The following is a 21,697-nucleotide window of genomic DNA, read 5'->3' as shown; positions in this document are numbered from 1 at the left end:
TCAGTAAATATAAGGCTAAACTCAAATGTTTGAATTTCAATCAAGACGATATTAACCTGTAGGGTCCAAGCCTCCAAACACACAGCTGTATTCCACTGAAACTAAAGGGGGAGCAGCATTCCTCGCAGGGTCGTTGTGAGGATAAAATAAATGAGAACAATGTGAGCTGCTTTGGGTCCCCATGGAGGAGAAAGACAAAGTATAAATGAAGTAAAATAAAAATTCACCTACAGAAAATATCTATACTATACAAGGCTCAGAGATACTTTTTTAAAAAAAAAACATCTTTAAGAGATACTTCTAATGATAATCATTATAACTACCTTGTATTTATTTAAAACAATGTGCAATAAAAGTATATTTCACTTGCATTATAACAACGATTTTTGTTTGACATGTTTTCATATGAATTTATATAAAATTCATTTTATTTAGCAACTAGACCAGAAAAAAACACCCTGTCCTCATTTGTACATATATTTTCCCAAATATATATGTACTTGGATGCCCTTAAATTCTCCAAGCAGAAAATGCTTTTCTACAGAGAAGCTTATTTTCAGTAACCCACATCAGAGCTGACACATGAAAAATGGTGAAATTACTGAAGGTAGTCCAGCCTGAATAAGGACTACCTTATTAGTTCAGGTACTTGCATCTCCCTAATTTTCATATTAATCATGTACCCATCTTTCTCTGAAATAGGGCCATCATGCTTCATGTCAGAATTTAGCATGTAAGTAAAATTCATAGTGCTTCAAATACCACTTGAAAATATTTGTATGGTAAAAACAGGGTAGCTAATTTTATTATTCTTAATCAACACCAGAGTTTCAGCTTTTTTTAAAAAATACATTCTGCATAGACAATATGGAAATGTCTACTGTTACATAACAAAAATTTAAAATAACTTCATAGACTTAAAAAATTTAAAGCAATAAGGACCTATTCTTATTTAAGAGTGATACTACACACTGTAATGCATCTGTGTTATATATTTCTCATCAATTTTTACAGTTTCCACTGATTAAATATATATTGACTCATAAAGTATTACCATTCCACCAATTGTCAGAAGATGCAGGAGTATGCCATTTAAATATTAACTATCATATAAAAATGGCAGCTTGATTGTATGGAAGCAGTAATCTTGTGCTTGTTATTTGCCACATTTCCCTAATGCATCAGAAGCAGTCACTAAAAGCATTACCTTTCATACATACCTGCTACTGTGCAGCTAGAGATAAATAAGTTATTTAAAATAACTTTTTCTTCACTGCTTTTTTTATCCTCATACTTAAAATAAAACATATGAATTGTTACAACGCACAAGTACAGTATGGATAAAGGCATGTTTAATATCAGAATGTAAGGGCATTATCTGAAAGGAAACTGGAACTGAATGGGGGGAGACAAAAACTAAAACCAAAAGCACATGCAAAAACTGCATTTTTTTTGCACCTTTAACAGGATCTCCTCTTCACAATTCCTCTGCTATGAATGTTATTTACAAAGAATCCGTTCTGATGTCTTTGTTTAAAATAAAGTGAATGGAATATCCTCAAAACCTTCTGTCAGAAACACATCCTTTGCCACTAATACAAAGCAATCCTTTTCATATGTTAACTCTATTATTACAATGTATACACACTTCATAGGCCATTAAAACCATTCAGAAACGGATAGCTAATTGCTCATTTGCTGACTTTAGCAATGTACATCAGACAGAAGCATACAGAAAAGCCATACTTCCTCCTTAATGTAATATGTAAGACTTGCTGCTATGGCACCTCCAAGCACATAATTTTTAGTTCAAACATTCATTTTCTGTCTTTACTACATTAGGAAGGAAGGAAGGAACTGTATTGTTCTAAAGGTTATATAAGCATTTCCAAAACAAATCAAGTAAGGTGGCATTACAACTGTATTAGAGATTTAAAAATATTTTTCTGTAGTTAGCAATTTGTCACAATTACTAGCTTGTTGTGCCTACTGCCCCTGAGTTCCTTAAGGGAGCCTCCTTTTTATATATGTTACAGCCGTTTCCACAGTGGTCTACCTGGACATGCACCACCCTAGTCCTAGTCATACCCAAGCTGATTGGATAAGATATGGACATGATACCACCACCTGCTAATTGAGATGCTAAACTCCCATCTGCCACCCCACAGATTTGTTGCTCACCTAACCCAGGAACTTTTGCTTCTGCACTTAAAAATAGCTATAACAAAGTTATGTTTCATTTAACCGCCAGTTAAATCGATACTAAGCTGTTTTGTTTTGCTATCTTCTATATGCTAAAAAGGAAGACAATAGTTTTAATATTTACTCTAAATCTTACATTACCAATATATTTAATAAAACAAACTATGAAATTAAATTTCTTAATTATTCAGATGCCCATATGGATGAAGTAAATCGGCATTTTTAAAAGCCCTTGTCTTCCTATGTTCCTCAAAAAAAAGCAAGAAAATAAAATAAAAGAACCTTCTAATAAAATAAAATTCAAGAAACTGTACACATTTGCCTGGAAGGTAAAAGATTAATTGCATTAACTGATTAAATAATAAATGGGCTTTCTCCAATTACTATAAGTGCTTACAGACAACAGAACAATTTTAAACATACCATTGTTTTGAGACAACATTTTTGTTTAATTGCATTTTTAGACACGATAGATATGCTTCTCATGCTTACCAGAAAAATAATTTAAATAACGATTACCTCATTGGCCAGTTCCAACAACACAGGAGAAGCTGCATTTTTGCTCACTCCACTCAGGTACCTATGGATAGCAAAATCAAATAATATTACAGCTTCAATGAAAAGGGCTTCACAGAAGTCTTAGTCTCTCTCTCCCCGCCCTCTCTCTCACTAGGGAAAATATAAAAAAGAACTGTCTGAACGTATACACTGATTAAAAATATAACTATTTTAGAAACATTTCATGACCTCTAAACTCAACTATTGCTTCTCACCTAGTCACAAATATCTACTCTACATCATTATTAAAATTAAAGAAGGAAAATATATTTTAAAAGTTAGGCTGTCAAGCACACAAGAGAACAAGATGGCTGTTTTCAATAACTTAAGATTTTATGTAACAATGTCTGATGATGGCATAATTAGTGTGGCAGGGAGAGAAAGACAGTTAGCCTTGGACTACTACATATGCCCCTATATCATTACAGTGTTCTGGTTTGCCCCCTGTTGATTAGTATTTGTACAATGTCTTAGTCCCTAAACACTTCGGACCCTGAAAATCTTGTAAACTCAAAGCCGGTCTGAAATTCATCCAAGTGAGAACACTCTGCAAGCCACTGTACTCAAGGACAAGGTTCATATTCTCCGATGAGGTGTAACACTGCTCTAACCTACAGGGCACCTTACTTCACTGTAAGATCAAAAGTACATTTGGAATCCATCAATCAATGATGGAGGGGAAATATCCAAGCTAGGACTCTGTCTTAACTCTCAGCTAAGATGTGGTGCTTAATCACTCAGTGGGTCAGCTCTGCTATTTAGGTACACAACTGAGGATAAATCCTTGTTAGCTTTGCCAGGGGGATTCTACTGGGAACCCAGATCCAGCAGAACTTGACCTCTCCTTGTTCTTTGGATAATGTTCCCTGGAATCTATATGTACTATCTGACAACATGCCAGCTGATACTGGATAATTCCAGGTGCAGCCAAGCCTCATTCAAGCTCTCACACTAGCCAGAATACAACTGATTGATTGGCCTGTTTCTGATCTGTACCTGACCCATCGTTGGGCACTTGAGTAGTAAAAGAAAAAGTTTCTTCAATTATCCAATCAAATGCTGCCAAACAATCATTGAGTATTTAACTCATTAATTTATTAGTACTGTTAACAAAGAAAAAGTAGATTTTTGTAATTAAAAGAGTCAATAGCTATTGAAAAACTTCACCAGCATCCCCTCTTACCTAGCCTCAATTGCTTATATAGACCATTTTTATTTACTTAATTTGTTGCCTACCTTCCTTGTTGAGTCTCAAGGCACTGAAGAAGTAAGACAGCCCACCAGTACCATACTAGAAAATCTACATGACTGTGGTGTGTGCAGTAGCCAGTAGGAAGAAAAGCAACCTTCCCTAGTGTGATGTGGGGTGAAGGGCAAGTTCTCTTTTGCTATCTTTACTTTCCTCTGAATTGAGATATTTAAAGCTGAAACAGATGAGATAAACAGAACTCCTCTGTGAATATACAAATGCAGTAATAATTTTTAAGGATGCAGGTGCTCCAGCTAAGGAAGCACTTAGAAAGCTATCGCTGTTGCTTTGTAGCTCTGGACTAAAAAAATGAGTACACACCAATAGCTCAGATGAAAGAAGATCTAGGACAGTTTTTCCTAAACCTGTGGGTCAGGACACAAAAGTGGGTCACAAAGCCTCTAAAAGTGGGTTACAGGCTAGCCATCCCTAATGGCAGCTCCTGCTCTTTGCACCCTTCTCTTTCTCTCCTCTTTTTCCTTTCCATCTTCTCACATTCTTGCTATCGTGGGCAAGTTAGGGTACAGCAGTGTTGAGGGTTCCTCGAGAGAACAGGAATCTTCAGACGAAGAGGAGCCTTGGGTAGCTAGCCCTAAACCAGGAACCAGCACACAAGCTGATGAGCTGCAGGCTCATCAGGACCAATGGCCAGAAGCTGAGGAAGAGCCACTGACGTCCTCCAGCTCTGAGGCCACAGGTGAAATCCAGTTGGTCGTTCCTAGCCCCCCAGCATCACCCACACCTGGCCAGAGATGAAGGCAAAGAGCAAGGCTGCAGGAGAGATGGCAAAGCACACACCTCCTGGCCAGCTGCTGGCTGATAGCGATGAGGAGTAGCCCCAGGATCACTCCCAAGCAGCTGGCTGCAAGCCCATCCCTCTGGTGCCTGGCTATAAAACCTAGCCAAGAGAGACCATCAGGTGTGGAAGCAACAAGTCACCATACCTTGACTCTTGCATTAGAGCCTATCTTGTTTTTGTGACCTTTGGATGATGCCCTGATTCTGCCTTCGTCTAACCCTTGAACTTGCCAGTAACTGATCTTTGGATCTCCTGACTCTGCATTTTGGACTGCTCCCTGGACCAGGCTACCACCAGCTTTTGGACTCTGCTTTTTACCTAGGACTGGACCTTGACTACGATACTGGAAGTAGCCCCATGCCTGAGCCCTTCATGCTCTGGGGATGTGGCCTGCTCCACCCCAGTCTGGCACCTGACACTTGCCTTACACTCTCCTTTTGTAACAATAATGAGAGGGGGGAGCTATCTGGCAACTAGTAATTTCACAACAGTAAGTTGGGAAAGTCTGTAGAGTGGGAAGGAACTATACAGTACATGGGAAAGTGAGAGAAGGAAAGAAAGGTGTGGGCAAGCATAGGCTCTGTCTTGGAGCTGCTCTTTCAACAGCCCAACCTCTTGCCTGGCTCCTGCTGTGGGAGATGTACGGCACTGAGCCACTTGCCACATACCTATTTGCTAACATCTGCCATCTTCCTGCATCTCCTCTATTTCGCAACCCCCCACCCCACACTTTCTCAATCACTTGAGCCAACTCAGGATGGGTCACCATACAACTTAAATTTGGACTTGTGGGTCACCAGAGCAAACAGGTTGGGAAACAATGATCTAGAATAACAAGGAACCCAACCAGAACCTTGCAAAGATGATCTGCACCAGAATGGACTCAGCTGCAGTAATATTGTGGACACTGTGGGTCAGCAACATTCCTAAAGTTAGGACTAACTTCTTGTGCAGCCATATCATGCACATGGCAACAAAGCAACAATATCGCCTCTGAATACTTGCAAGAACAGAGTGAGAGCTCTGGAGCAGGGTAGGGGACAAAGTGGGATAGACTCTACGAGCTGTCTAGCAGCAGTTAAGGAAACTTTGGCTGAGCTGGTTTCTCCTCTGCCCACAGGCACTTAAGATGAAGCTGTGGGCAAGGGTTCTTGGGCCCTTTTCACACTGCTTACCTGCTCCCTGGATGTTGCGAAACATGGCGCAAAAAACACGTAAGATAGCATCTTCTCGCGAGAGTTTTGCACAACATCGTGCAAAACTCTCGCGAGAAGATGCTATCTTCCATGTTTTTTGCACGATATTTCACAACGTCCCGGGAGCAGGTAAGCAGTGTGAAAAGGGCCTTGGTCTTCAGGTATAGCCTAGAATTGGCAGGATGATCAGCCTACAGATCTTCCTGCACTTAGAAGCAGTTTTTCACCTTCCTCCCCGTCTGTTTTTCCCCCAAAAAATTCAATTTCAAATTCAAAAAGTGTCATTTTAAAATTAATTCCATGCATGTCCAAAAATTGGTTATTTTTTATGGATACATACAACTAAATTCTGTCTGTCATATTTAGCTGACTGTCAACATTTGCCAGTGTCTTCCTGAATTTCTGGACAGAGTATTTGTCTTGGATTGAAAAAGCTCAATGTGAATGTTCACTGAATGTTCATAAAAGGAGACCTGGTCGAATACCAATTTATTAAAGTAGAAAAGAGCAAAAACCCAGTAGCACTCATAAGACTAACACTTCTTCAGCTGTGGCTCACAAAAGTTAAAACCACCACAAATTTTGTTAGTCTTATAGGTGCTGCTGGACTCTTGCTCTTTTCTACTGCTACAGACAGACTAACACGGCTACCCATCTTAATTTATTAAAGTGTTGTCATATTTTTTTCAAGATTTGTATGGACGTTTAAAAAGTGTTATCGGTAGCTACCATGGGAGCTGATCTGTAGATGCAATACACAACCACATACACACAGAGAATCTTTTAAAACAAAGTATTTGACACAATTGAAAGACTCATCTGTACTCCATAGCTGATACCTGTCCCATCAAGCTAATGTCTCTGGATTTTCCTTAGCAGAATACTGTGCCCTGCTGATACTGTACAGCTCTGTGACTTCACTTGCAACAAACTATATAAGTAGGGTTTTTTAAAAAAATGAACAGAGACATGGCATGTCGTAAGTAGAGTGCAGGACTATATAACATGGAGAAGCAGATTTTAATTACCTCTCTGCCACAATACCTTGGTCGGTGATTTTGGACCAGACACTATCTTTCAGTGTAACTTACCTCACAGGGTCCAAAAAGACCAATAAGTGGGTTCTAGATCAAATTAAGCCTGAATTCTCCCTAGAAGCTATAATGACAAAACTGAGGCTATAGTATTTTGGTCATATCATGAAAAGACAATAATGCTAGGAAAAGTAGAAGGCAGTAGGAAGACCTAAAACAAGAAGAGTACAGTTGAAAATAAATGAAATAATATTTACAAACTTGACTGGTTGCAGTCACTAAAATCCTAATATAGTTGAATGCATAGTTATAAAATTAATTATTCCATTGTTGAAACAGTCACTATCAAATTTACTGGGGACCAAAAATACCTTGACTATTTTATGCATTTTACTATAGCTTAGTGATCTGTTCTTCTCAATACATGTACTACATTTTTGCCTACCTTCTCTACTTGCAGCACACGTCAGTACGTGACCTAAGAGGATTGCTTTTGTAATTTAATAATGAATCAAATGAATCCTGGAAACAAACTACAGCCGCCACTGATGAAAACAGAATGAACAGAAATTCTAAGATTGAGCCCTCTTGGATGAGAATTGTGCTTATTTTTGTAAGTAACACAATGTATCAATATATTTATATCTATCTATTTATGCTAACAAAATAAATGACACAAACAGATAAAGATTACTTGTGTTAACCCAATGAAAACATATTCTCTTAATTTCACTCTGATAAGAAAAATGACATAAATCTTGCATCTTCTTTACTGAAGCCTTAATAAAAGCCATACATTCAATACACTGCTTATGGAAGATATACTCTTCAATGAATCCTGAATAACAAATTACAGTATATCTTTTTATTAATAAATTAAAAAGAAAATAACTCAAAACAATGCCAATCAGATAATCTGCCAGTTCATTAAACTTTTGAAAACTTTCCAGAAATGTCCCTAGTATTTAGGGTCTGAAATAATTATCAAAAGGATTTGGGTGCTTTCAGTAATAATTTTAAAAACATGTTTTAAAACAAACACTAAGCTTACTTGAATCACTCTTATGGGATTAACTAGAATCAACACTGTTAACAAACAGATGCTGCATACATCATGTATCACCTTGCTTTTATTGCATCATCTTCTACCTTTGTAACATCATGGTATGGTATGCTATGCTCTGGACAGGGTTGTTTTTGTTTGTTTGCACTGTTTCTGATTCTGAAGAAGTGAACTGTGGCTCACAAAAGCTCATACCCTACCATGAATTTTGTTACTCTTATAGGTGTTACTGGACTCTTCTCTTTTCTACTGCTACAGACAGACTAACAAGGCTACCCATCTTGATCCTTTTTCTATTCTGTAATGCTAGCCCTTTTGCATTGTTTACTGGATGTCATATGCTACCTGATCATTGTTTAAAATATTTTGTAATCCATCTTGAGTCTCAACAAAAAAGGCAAACTATAAATGAAGTAAGTAAATAAGTACATAGAATGAAACAATACAAATTATTTATTATTTTATAGTGTATGAGGCAGAAACATCTTGTCATGGATATAGCCAGAAATATAGGGGAAGTGTTGCTGGATTTGACCAAGATCATAGACGATGGCTTTGCTCAAAGAAACAGGGCTAGCCCTGCCCCACAGATAGACATGCCACAAAGCGCACCTAGTGGCCCAGAATAAACAAAACATGGAGAAGGGCATGAAACAAAAGAGTAACACAATTGTATGGCCTTGTATAGATTAGAAGAGCTGTCTAACCCATATCAATAGATAATATGTGTTAAGACTCAGGTGCAGAGAACGGCAGGAATGTTCAACTTCATGGAAGTAAAGATATGAGTCAAGGATGGGTGTACTGGTTGAAGGCCAAAAAGATATTCATATATATGAGAAACTAATTTTACATAGAATTTGTTAAGATAAAAAGGAAAAAGAATGAGTTAACAATTTTCATATATTAAGAAGATGTTTCAAGTACAGATAACTTGTATGGTTTTTAAAGACACAAGATAATTAGTCAAGCAAGAATGTGAGCCCTTATCAAGCAGAACAGTTAGTTATTGTTAGGAGATGATACTGAAATCCTGTAAATATGAGATGCTGAATTGATTGTGAGCTTTTTTCTAGATGAGATAGCTTGCTTGTGACCCACTCTTCTTTGGTATAAGATACTTTCTTGGACATGTAGTTGCTCTCCTCTAATGATCTATGTAGTTATGATGGATGGAATGATTTTCTGTTAATTTAGCTAATGGTGAGAATGTTGGATAATTATGTTTTAATACAGGCTTAGAGATTCTGTAGTAGTATTTACTTGTGTACCATACCTGGTAATGAATCTAAAACGTTATTTAGATATAACTCGTGCTAGAATATAGAAAAGTGAAGGGCTTCTTAAGAGCACACCAATATCTGAATCAGGCCACACCAGTCATCCAGAACAATCCTTTTTCACACTGCCCATGCAACTTCAAGAGAATGATGCCCTGCTGACTAACTCTGTTCAATACTTCTGTGAAATATTTTTGCTATATGGTAATAATAAAACTTGTAAAGCAATAAAGAAAAGTTTGTCACAATAAAGAAAACATCACAGTAGCTACTTCAATATGTTGTATTGTGAAGAGTATACTCACATATGGTTATAACTTGGTGTTGCATAACAAATACATGTATGTTTCATACAATCAGCTTGGCTCATATTGTTAAAATTCTTTTTTAGGATACTAGAGAGTCATAAATATCAGCCACCTATAATCTCAGATATGATCTCATCTGCCATGCAGGCTGTTCAGATGTCAATTTATATAGTAAAGTTTTAATTGCACTTTTCTACCAGATATCAATATGCTCCAATTATGTTTCTGGGATGTCTATGTCAATACAGCTACAGATAGCCTATAACAAGTTTCAATTACAATTTATTAACTCCAAGCGCACATAATCATATACGTTTTATGAAATAGCATATTAAAGGTTTGTGCCTCTTTTCAAAGATATTTTTGACATCACTGTTTCTAAAACAGGCACAGACCAAAATATACAAATTAAGTTGTAAAGCCTATATGCATAAATGTTATTTTTCACCTACCATGCTGTCTAAAATGATAAATATGTTTCTTGCAACTGAAGTTCATTCAATGTGGTTAATACATAAATTGCACCAATCATACCCTTGTATAGCATGCAGTTCTTAACATCTCCTTTAGAACAAGAAATGAAGAATACTGCCACAGACTGGAACCAAAATTCGGCATAGAAAATAAAACTTAAATTTACTGGTTTCAAAGGAGAAAGATTCCTTGCTCCCCTTGGGAGCTTAATTCTCAAAACCATATACCTTGGGAAATCTTGTTGGTCTTTAAGGTACTGTTGGACTCAAATCTTACTTGTCTACTGCACAGCTACCCATCTGAAACTATCATCATTATTTCAAAAGGATTAAAATGTGCATAGTCATGCACTGGATTGTAGCCTATAGGTATTATCTTAGCAGAATGATATTTATCCTGGAAAACACACTAGTAGAACTAAAATGGTAACTCTATGTAGATATGAATCATTAGTGAGCATTATCTTTAAAAAATACAGAACATGAGATGTGCACAAAGTGAAATACTTTAGATTAAAATCAGCATTCCACTCTATAATGAAGTAGGTAAGTTGTACCTTTGATAATAAGCATCAGTTGCCTCTGGACTATGATGTTTGGCATGTGTTCTTTTGATTTGTTTCTGAAAAAAAAGAGTTTATAATACATCAAACAGAAATCCAACACAAATTATGAGTACCTGGAATAAACTTCAAATCTTAGACAGCACCAAGAAATTATTTTTCATTTATGCATGGAATGAAACATCTGACTGTACTGCAACACGCCATATATGTAAAAGGCACTAAGGTCATAGTAATTGAATCTAAATAAGTTTGCTAAGGGTTGCAGAGGGCAGAGAAAAACTTGTACTTTCTTTCAACCTTTATATTAATTTCCCCTCAAATCAATTCCATCCAAGTCCTCTGCACTCTGGTTTTACAATTCAATTGGCATTTTTAACCAGGAAGAACATTGCTTAAAAACAACTTATTTGAAAACTACAAAAAGTAATTCCATTGAGACTTGCCACTTGACTGACACCTGTCATCTCATGATAAATGACTCCATTTTCTGCCTCTCTTGCCTTCTGCCACTCCGGCAATGGTCATTTATCATCATCTCTGTCAGCCATGGAAAGCAGCACTGACAGTGCAAGTCAGCAAACATTTAGCACATGGAACCACGCAACACAGGGAAATTATTATTGTCAGAATAATAATGGTTTAGCATAATTTATTACAGGTCCACCAAATAAGCAAAGGCTAGATGTTATTAGACAGATGGATGGGTAGGCTTGGCAGCCATCCACTGAGACTCAGGCGGTGCTTGATGTGGAAAGGGGAACATCCTCCAAACCAATCAGAAAGCTGGCAGTTCAATTACAAAGAAATAAAGGGACATTCATCATTCAATTAGGCACCTGTCAACCCTCACAAAGGAGAAAACTTCTAACCTGGTACTCCTGGGAGAAGATGCTCAGCAGAGTGGACTGCGATTGACTGGAACAAATAAAAGGAGGACAAAGTTAATTACTGGAGTGCACTGCAAAGAAACAAAAGAGAAAGGAGCTTCAAAGGTAGGCCTGCTGCCCTGCAATCTAACAGAACATGAAAACAAGTGTGGAAAAGTTGTTCCAGATGAACACCTCAGACAAAGACTTCCTACTGCTAGGTCAAGGAGAGAGTGAGAAAAAGAGTTTATGAGGAAGGAAAAAAGGGGGGAAATGTAGCAAGACTTTCACAGCAAACTGGCATGTTGCTTTGGTGATTCAAATCCAGCTTCAGATCCCACAAAGTTATGTGTCGAAGTTGGGAGACAGTGCAAGGGAAGGAAAACAAAGCAGATTTCCATTAATAATTGATGGAACTAAATTCCATGAGCTGTTGGAAACATACCAATTGCTCATTGGCAACATATTGAAAAGCATTTTGTTAGCAGCAAGGGAACCTCTTCAGTAGCTGTCTCATATTCAGGGGAGAAACTTAGCTCTCTGTCAGAAACAGCATATGGGACTACTGCAACATTCCCCCTAAAACTGATGTGCTTTGAAAATAGAAACTTTCACAGCAGGAAGCTGAGATTCCCTGGAGTCGGCCATTTCCAAAGGCTGCCATAAGCTTCATTCATTTAAAGCTCCACTCAATGTCAAACACCTGGCAATGAAGCAACCTGGAAAACATTCTCCCCAAGAGAGAATTTTTCCTCTGAATAGTTAACGTTTAGAAACAGGACAAGATTCCCACCCCCAACTCAAAAAAGCAATCAATACCACACTGCTACTGGTTTCAATTGTCCTCTGTGGATCTTTCTACCTCATCACATCTTGAACACAGTTAATTACTTCTGATATATTTTACTTGCAGATGCAACTTGAACAAAGTAGTTTCAATACATTGATTCTATAGTACAGAAAGTACAATGAACAATTAACTTTTTTTTACTTTACAAATATAGCATCTCAGCCTTAGAATAAACAATTCCAGTGTCCAGAATCTGCACACAGATGGTATTCCTCCATCATATCTAGGGCTGCCAAATCCAAGTTGTTTAATTCCCAGAATATATTCTGATAAAATTTGAGTTGCACATGAATTCAGACTGAGTCCTTATCTAATGGCTAAAGATTCAATTCTGCATGACCAACGTATGCAGAGTAGCGTAAAAAAACCCGTCCAAAGTAGTCAATAGAATCTTCCCCTCTCCTGCCAGGCTTTTTCACTGCACCACCATTACAGTACTGGGTGTTCAACACTGTGGCCAAACCAAGCTCATCTGTGGCTTTCTATAAGCATCAACCAGGTTTCCTTCAAGAGTATAGCTCCAGGCATTATTCTTTAATTTTACAGTTCCGATTTATGATATGGATGGTGCTGTGGTTGCTCTGTATGCGTCTGCTGCATTTCTCTTTCTTTATTCTGTAATTGCCTTGAGTCTCAATGAGAAAAGTAGTGAGAAGTAAACGAAATGAATTATTTTTATTGATAAACTGTTGGCTTAATGACTGTATTGCAAGCCATTGTGGGATATTTTTGAGCAGAGAGCGTAGGATACGTTTTAAATAAACAACATAAATTGGGCTAAAGACCTGTTTTTTCTGAAAGTAACCTGCACATAGGGACTCACTCAAAGTATCAAGTAAAGTACAAGATCAAGTTATGTATGATATTTAAATATCAGCTCATAAAGGGATGATATCTGTTATCTCCAAGTGCACAATCTGCAGAATATAAGAAAGTATTTCTATATATGCATATCCAATTGAGTAAGGGTATATCTTCCCCATTTCAATATAAAAAAATTCCTCTCATCATCATCATCACATTTCTAACCCATCCTTCCCGCAAGGACTAGAATACAGAATTTTGCAAAACTGGATTTTTTGTCAGGTTTGCAAAAATTCTAATTTGTTAATTTGTATGGGGGCAGATCTCCCTAAAATAACAACAGTGATTCCTATGGATGGGCAGATATTGAAAAAGACCCCAGCTTTCAGGAGGCATTTTAGATTGCATACCAACCCAAAAAAGTTACCTGTTGTTGCATGGCCACTACTAGGAGGTGTAAGAGGGAAAGCAGGAGGTGGGTACAGGAGAGGGAAGGAAGCAGATACTGAAGGAAGGAGGGATGCTGCAACCAAGAACTGGGGAGGGGGACATAGTTAGAAACAGATGGGAGGGATGGAGAGAAGCAGAGACGAACCAGAAAGACGGCTGCAGGGGAAAGAGTATCTAAAATCCAGGGGTGGCGGTGGTGGTAGGGAAACAGCTAGGCTAGGCTGGAAAAAGCAGAAGTCACAGTAAGTATGGAAGGGTGGGGATAGGGGGGTAGCAAAGGGAGAAAGTAGAGAGTGGGAGTGAGGTGGGAAAATCAGATTTCCTTTCCTTTGCAAGTCCTCTTAAGTCCTTGCATATCATACAGAAATTTGAAGTGAGGCTGGAATTCACCATGACAGCACTAAGACTTTCTACACAAACACGCAGGCTATATATACTCTGTCTTTTGCACCAGAACATTTCACTTCAGTGTTGCAAACTGAGTTGTTGTTACAGTAACTCTTTTATGATGCTGCAGACTAATACAAAATGTGCATACAGAGAAATAATATGGGGCCTTAAAAGGGTTTTGTTTTGTTCTTAGGTTTTCACATTGCCACACCTCATTTGTTCAGGGTTCAGGGGAGAAGACTAGGATGCGGGGGGGGGGGGAGAAGGGAAAAAAGTACCCTTTCCCCAAACACCTACCCAGTCCCCAAGTCAGTAAGAAAAACCAGAAAGCAAGAAAAAAGAAAAGAGGCTTTTCAGCCCTTTTTCCAGTAGCCAGAAGTGCAAGCCAAAGATCCAAGTTCCAACCCCAACCCCAACCCCAACCCCAACCCCAACCCCAACCCCAACCCCAACCCCAACCCCACAGCCAGCCAGCCAGCCAGCCAGCCAGCCAAGCTCTCCTCCCTCTCCCACTCTAGAGAAACTGAAACCAGGAATCACACGGCTTCCCCTATTTATGGAAAAAGGAGCACTCTGGTTGGCAGAAAAACCTGCCTAACATGGCTTTGGAAGGAAGAGATTGGTGTTACCATGGCTGCTGAAGGCCCATCTCCTCAACTGCCTCCCCCTTTTTCCTGGCTGGATAGGCTGGAGTGGGAGCTCTCTAGTTGGCAGGGATCGCTGCCAATCAAGCCTGGAGGCCTCAGATTGGGGGCAAGCTAAAGACTGCTACCATTGCCTGGAGGAGGGAGTATTTGGTGCCCAAAGTGTCCGAACTGGCAACTGAACGGTAAGAAAAGTTTGTTTGGTTCGGAAAAACCTGGTCCCACAGAATGCATGGTTCTTTGACTACGAACCAGACGTTCCATACGGAATTTTGTTCCGTAGTTCATTTTGTGCCCATCTCTACTTAACACTGTATCATTAGAAATCTAACAAATAGATTTGTTTCATAAATATTGTACCAAAATAATTACCATTATCGCAGAATTGCTCAGCATCATGAAAATCATGAAATGTGTTCTACCAATTTGCTTTTTGAGCAAGAAAATAAACATTACGTTTTGGCAGAGTACATTGTTCAGCGATTTTGCACAGCATTGCTGAAGTAACTGCAAGCTGTGGGTTTCTTCCAGTGTAATGATAGAACTTCCATCAGCAGAGGAAAAAGAGAAGTTTCATCCTTGCACTGTAGACTCTCACTTTATCTCCCACCTCTCAGCCCTCAGAAGCATAATAACATGGCGTTGCCAATTTTATTAGGGAAAATTAAAGAATTTGGAGAATTGGCAGGTTTTTATATTAATAAATCAAAGTCAAAATTACTATGTAAAAATATGACCAAGAAGAGACAGGAAGAATTAATGGACATTATAAAGTGTGAGGTGGTTCATAAAATCAAATATTTGGGCATAGACATTACAATGAAGAACATTGATTTATATAAAAATAATTATGAAAAATTGTGGATGCAACTGGAAAAAGATATGGTGAAGTGGAATGGACTGAATCTATCACTGATGGGACGAATATCAGTTGTTAAGATGAATGTGTTACCTAGAGTGATGTTCCTATTACAAACTATCCCAATTGTTAAGGGAAAAAAACAATTTGATAAGTGGCAAAAGAAAATATCGGACTTTGTCTGGGCGGGGAAAAAACCGAGAGTAAAGATAAAAGTACTGTGTGACGCAAAAGAAAGGGGTGGTTTACAATTACCAAATTTAAAGCTATATCACGATGCAGTATGTTTAACATGGATGAAGGAATGGGTGAACTTAGCTAATCAAAAAATGCTAGCTTTAGAGGGTTTCAATAATGTATTTGGATGGCATGCGTATTTATGGTATGAAAAGCATAAAATGGATGGTATGTTCCAGCACCATTATGTAAGAGGGAATATATTTAAGATTTGGCAAAAATATTAAAAAAATGTAGGGGAGAAAAGACCATTGCGGATTGTCCCAGCAGAAGCGATAAGCCCACGTTCAGAATATAATGGAGAAGAATGGTTAACATATAAAGAATTATTGATGGCGGAAGGAAATGTCTATAAATTGAAGAGTCAAAAAGATCTACCATTTGAGTATGGGTGGCTACAATATAGACAAATTAATGATATATATGAAGTTGATAAAAGGAAGGTGGGGTTTAGGGAAAAGAATTCAGAACTAGAGGAGTTGTTGCTAAAAGAGGGACCAAAGATGATCTCTAAGGTATATAAATTGTTATTGAAATGGGACACAGAAGATGAAGTAGTTAAGATGCAGATGGTAAAATAGGCAATACATTTTAATAGAGAAATAACGATGGAGGCTTGGGAATATTTGTGGAAAAATACGTTTAAAATATCAACATGTGTCAACATAAGAGAAAACTGTTACAAAATGTTGTATAGATGGTACTTGACACCAAAAAAGTTGGCTAATATGAGTAAAGGTATGTCAAATAAGTGCTGGAAATGTAAACAACAAGAAGACTCCTTTTACCATATGTGGTGGTTATGTGAAAAAGCTAAATCCTTTTGGGCTAAGATTCATGACAAAAAAACAGTGCAAATTTTGAAGGTTAACTTGAGTAAAAGTCCGGAACTGTTACTGTTAGGATTAAATATGGAAAAGATTAATGTTAGAGATAGAACATTGTTATTTTATATGATTGTGGCAGCAAGGTTGCTATATGCAAAATACTGGAAACAAGAGAAGATACCGGAAATTGAAGAATGGATTCAAAAACTGTTATACATGGCGGAGATGGATAAAAGGACGAGAAAACTGAGAGAACAAAATTCAAAAGAATTTCAAGAAGACTGGCAGAAAATTACTTAAAAATGAATGGGATGTAAAAGGGAAATTAGTAATCTTTGATAACTACTGAAAGATAGATATTAAGTGACTTTACCTGTAATCAAAAAGATAAGATGTAAATTAGATGTAATGATCAGGGATAGAATGGTTCTAGCGCTGTTGGAAGTCAAAATAAAAGGGGGGAGGGAGGGGTGGGGGTATACACTAGTCGGGGGATGAATAATTAATGTTTTTATATTGGATGTATATGCTAACCTACCCAAAAAAATAAAACTTAAAAAAAAGAAGAAGCATAATAACTTGGGGCTTCAATATGAGTTGAATGAGTAAGTCCCACTCCACCAGATTCACACCAGTTGTGGTAGTTTCTTCTTGGAGTTGAGAAAGGAACAGTTCGGGAAGATATCAATACTGAAGAAATGGGTAGCTCTGGCCCTGCAACCCCGCCCCCCCAGGAGAGGAAGACTTCCTGATTGCTCTGAGAGTTTTAGGAAGTCTCTACTCTGTAGGGTCCTGGGACAATGAACTCTCTAGAATTCCGGATAGTTTCTCCCTGGCATCCTCTTCTTAAATAGAAACCATCTATTGGTTTATGCCAGAGCTGCGGCCATTAAAGCAGGATGGAAAACAAATAGATCATTGATGGAGAAAGGGTACTGAATCACAGCCTAATACAGCGAGCATTTGAAGGCCTATGTGTTGCTGAGCATAGTAAAGAGTGTTTCTCCACTACTACTGTACTACTACCTTTTCCAGATAACTTGCTTAAGGAAGTTAGGGATATGTTTTATCTACATGCTTTTGGTTATATATGCTTTTGGTGCGTGAAATCTGCTATTTTCATTTTGATAACTATGCAACATTTCCCTCATGGCTGAAGACAAAGTCCTTAGTTTGTGATAGCCAGCCATAGCAAAATTGACCCTTCGACTTTCTGGATATTTAAACAGTGCTGAGATAAGACCAGAGTACCTTCAATATGGATTATAAATACTTATTTGACTGAAGGTGAGGTCTATAAACCTTTTAATAAGAAGATTATAAAATCTTTGCAAAAGAAGTCTTCTTTGCCCAAGGATGATTTGGTCAAGAACAGGCCAGTCAAATTTGTCTTTTGGTGCAGGTGGTAACACAGCAACTTCAAGCATACCTGAACAATTTACACTTGACCAATTTCAGTCAGGCCTTGTTTTGGGGTTGAGAAAGCCTTAATAGCACAAGTGGATGAGCTCCATTTACAGTTGGATAAGGGAATTTCATCACTGATTTTTACCATTTTTGATTAATGCTGAACCTAGTATCTGGCTACATCAAGTAGAAAAAAAGTACAGAGGTAACTGGTGTAGTACTGTATTGATTTCAACCTTTCCTCTCTGTTAGAACCCAAGAAGTGGTTATCATAGATGCCTCTGAACTGTGATGTTCTGCAGGAATTGTACATATATAAATATTAACTAGCATGGCCGAGAACCCAAACTAGTTAATGTTCATATATAACCTTTGACTTGGGTAGCACTCTTTGGAATTCCCTGCCTGAGGTCATCTAGCAGGTTTCATCTTTGGTTTCTTTTAGGTGGACATGTAAGACATTTATTTTTCAAAAACTTTTTGTTAATAACTGCTTTTAAGAACACTGGCTGTATTGTTTCTGAGAGAAATGCTTGTGTGTGCATTGGACTTCTTATTTTGTGTATATATATTTATTTTCTGGATATTTTTAGTGGTATTGCTATAATGTTTTATTTAATTTATGTTTTGAGCCACCTTTAGTCCTTTGGTTTAGGCACAGTACAATTGCTTATTTTAAATTAAAATAAATAGTTCAAAAGGTTTGGGTAATAACATCAAAAATCACTGAGAAATCTCAAAGAATCAACAGGGCCTCCTCCCTCCCTCCATCCCTAGTAACACTGTAAGAGGTTTGGGGCAGGCTTGCCTCAGCTGCTGCTTCAGGGAATTCTCACCCTCAGTCACCCCAAGAAGCTTCTGCTATGGATGCAGGGGTTCTGTCTCAGCCAGGTTCTCCATGTTCCTTTGGGCTGCTGCCACTACCTCCTCTCTGTCCTGCAGCCATAGGAGAGGTGCCAGCCCAATGTCTTCTTCTCTGCCCTCCTTCCATAGAAGCTTATATTGCTCCCAGCAGACCCAAAAATTCCTGCTATCCCAGCCCTGATCTGTGAATCTCCCACATCTTATGGGACCTTGACTGCTACTAGTACCCATACTGGCACCATCTAGTTCTGCCTTAGCCTGTCTGCTGAAAAATACAAATCTTGGCAGAGCCCTACAACATCTTCAGCAATCACAATGGAGGCTCAATCCTTGTTGGTCATCATATCCATCTGATCAGCTATATGGAGAAGATAGCAGTGAAGCCAAGGGAAGGTAGAGAGCCCAGCTCCTGACAAGCAGATAAACATCATGACCTCTCTAGCACTGTAGAATTCCAGCCTGACCAGACCAGTTGAAATGGATCTAGAAAACGGGCTCTTCAGGAATTTCTCAATAGCCACCTCCCATCATAATTGGCTTTCTAGGGTTAACACTAATTAAGATGCAAAAATTAAGATGTAACAAAATTTACCTATGAAGAAGCATTATGATAAAAAAATCTTGTTAGTTGCATATTTATTACATTGCAAATAGATATAAGCCAAACATATAGAATCCACTATAACGATACTTGATACTTGCACAGTTCAATAAAACTAGAAGAACATATATGTGACAAATATCATTTAGAGATCTCGATATAAGCATAGCTTTATAATAAAACTCTGGGGAAAAAAACCCTGAGAAAAGTTGTCATTCCTTTGACCTTGACACTCAACTTGCTCTAACAACTTCTATACAATTTAGTGACGTTTGAGAACAGATGATGGTGCAATACACAGAAATGGCAACATTTAAAATTCATAGGAGCACAAGGCCATTACTTTTCCCACTGGGCCACTTGAACTTTAATAATGTCTGACCTGGTTGGCCAATATGTTCTAGCAGAAGACAGAGGAAAATTGCCAGAACATGATAGTGTTCAAATGATTTTTCGTTTAAAAAAATTTAACAAGGTCCTCTGAAACTATGTCTCAGTTCTTCCTGAAGAATTTTGTTTCAGTGTTTTATATTGTTGAATGTATTTCAAGATAACTCCACATACTATGTAATGTTCCAAGTAAACAATGTTCTACAATGCATATATAGTCATATTAAATAACTCTAAATTGTATTATATCAGCAACGTAGTTTTTGGATGGGGCATACTGGATTACTTAAAAGTTAGTCTACTAGTGCTGCTGCAAGTTTTGCAAGTAAAATCATGCAATGTAAGTGGACATTTTTGATATCACTAATAAAAGGTTTGGTGATATCAAAACAGACTTTGTAGACCATATTTGTTGGACATAGCTAGGCTTTCTTCAACCCCCCAAAAGCCATGTGGTTAACCGTTACTATATGAAACAATGCATTAAAAGGTATTATTAACATTGATAATTGTGTTTGAAAAATTGGTATGTGGTCATTTCTGATTTATTTTCATAAATAAAAATTATGAATTAACTATGAATTAACACATTTGAAATGAATAAAACAATATAAGTGAAACCTTTACTATTACATCAGGATCTTTCAATTGCATCTGAGTATATTACACTTATCACAAATTAAGAAGCTGGAAAAGATCACCCACACATACTGACTCCACTTGCTTAAAGCCAATATAATCAAATTTAGAAAACTGTAAATTGAGTGTGTTATGTACAAGCAATTAATTATAAAAAACAGCCAGGTAGCTTTCGTTATGTTGATTACTGTTAATGAAATTGGCCTCATGCAGCTACTGTCTTTAGAATTTGTATGCCTCACAAGTTAAATGCACATGGTGCTTCATAGTTATATTCACTGTATAAATCAAACAGCCAAAGAGGCCCACAGTTTCTAATTATATACAGTTTATTCCACAACGTTTCACTAGAGTTATCTGCAGAAAATGGCAAAGTTCACTGAACATTCCAAACAAAACTTAAAAATAAATATTTAATTTGCTACATGTTACATAAATACATACTTTCAGGAAATTTCATCAGGTACACTTTGTCATTTCATAACATAGCATGGGTTTGAAAAGCTATACTTGCCAAACATTCCCTTATTCTCACAAATATTAAAGGTACAAGAGTCCTAATTCTGACAACTGGCCATCCCAACTTTAGAATTTCAAGCATCCCCTGTTATGGTCATAGTGCACCGATAAGTCAAGAACATTTCCAACTCTACTTGGAAATCAGACATTGGTACAGAGAGAACCACAAAAATGGCCTGGCATATATATGACCAACACATGAATGGCCAAGGGTCTAAATCTCTCCATCCCTGCAGATTCTGTCAAGCATGCACACCTGTGGTTTGCTCCTATGAAAGAAAGCTCATTTTTTTAAAAAAAAACAGAAATAGATAGCCATGGTAAAGTTAGATTACACTTTAAATTTTTAAAAATTGGATCATCAGTCCTAAAATCATTAATGGGAAAGTAATGACCAGCCTACAAGCCTGAAGATCCTGGGAGTCTTTAAGCCATTTTTAAACAGCTCATAATTAAATTAATAGGGAAATACTTTACTGATGATAACTGTTCATTGCTTATAAGAAATACATAATTTCTCATTTTTTTTGTAGAAAAACTATGATGTGGAGACTTATTAGTATAATATTGTGAGGCTATTCTATACATAAATTACCATTGTGGTGAATCACACGTCATTTTT

General features: G+C 37.5%; 1 protein-coding gene across 2 annotated transcripts in view; it reads right to left on the bottom strand.

Annotated features, from left to right (window-relative positions):
• CDIN1 (CDAN1 interacting nuclease 1) overlaps positions 1 to 21,697 on the bottom strand; it is a 255,301-nt gene that overhangs the window by 188,460 nt on the left and 45,144 nt on the right. Inside the window, exons 2-5 of one of the 2 annotated variants that reach the window (XM_054972153.1) lie at positions 11,598 to 11,643; positions 10,720 to 10,784; positions 2,722 to 2,782; positions 57 to 101 (exon numbers count right to left, since the gene is read on the bottom strand). In XM_054972153.1, the coding sequence (XP_054828128.1) occupies positions 57 to 101; positions 2,722 to 2,782; positions 10,720 to 10,784; positions 11,598 to 11,643 (217 nt within the window). The remainder of the gene's footprint in view (positions 1 to 56; positions 102 to 2,721; positions 2,783 to 10,719; positions 10,785 to 11,597; positions 11,644 to 21,697) is intronic. The other variant, XM_054972154.1, reaches the window with a different exon arrangement.

This window comes from Eublepharis macularius, chromosome 2, assembly GCF_028583425.1.
Source record: "Eublepharis macularius isolate TG4126 chromosome 2, MPM_Emac_v1.0, whole genome shotgun sequence".
Lineage (NCBI taxonomy): Eukaryota > Metazoa > Chordata > Lepidosauria > Squamata > Eublepharidae > Eublepharis > Eublepharis macularius.
The sequence above is the reverse complement of the archived record's forward strand: the minus strand, read 5'-3'. Positions and strand labels throughout refer to the sequence as shown.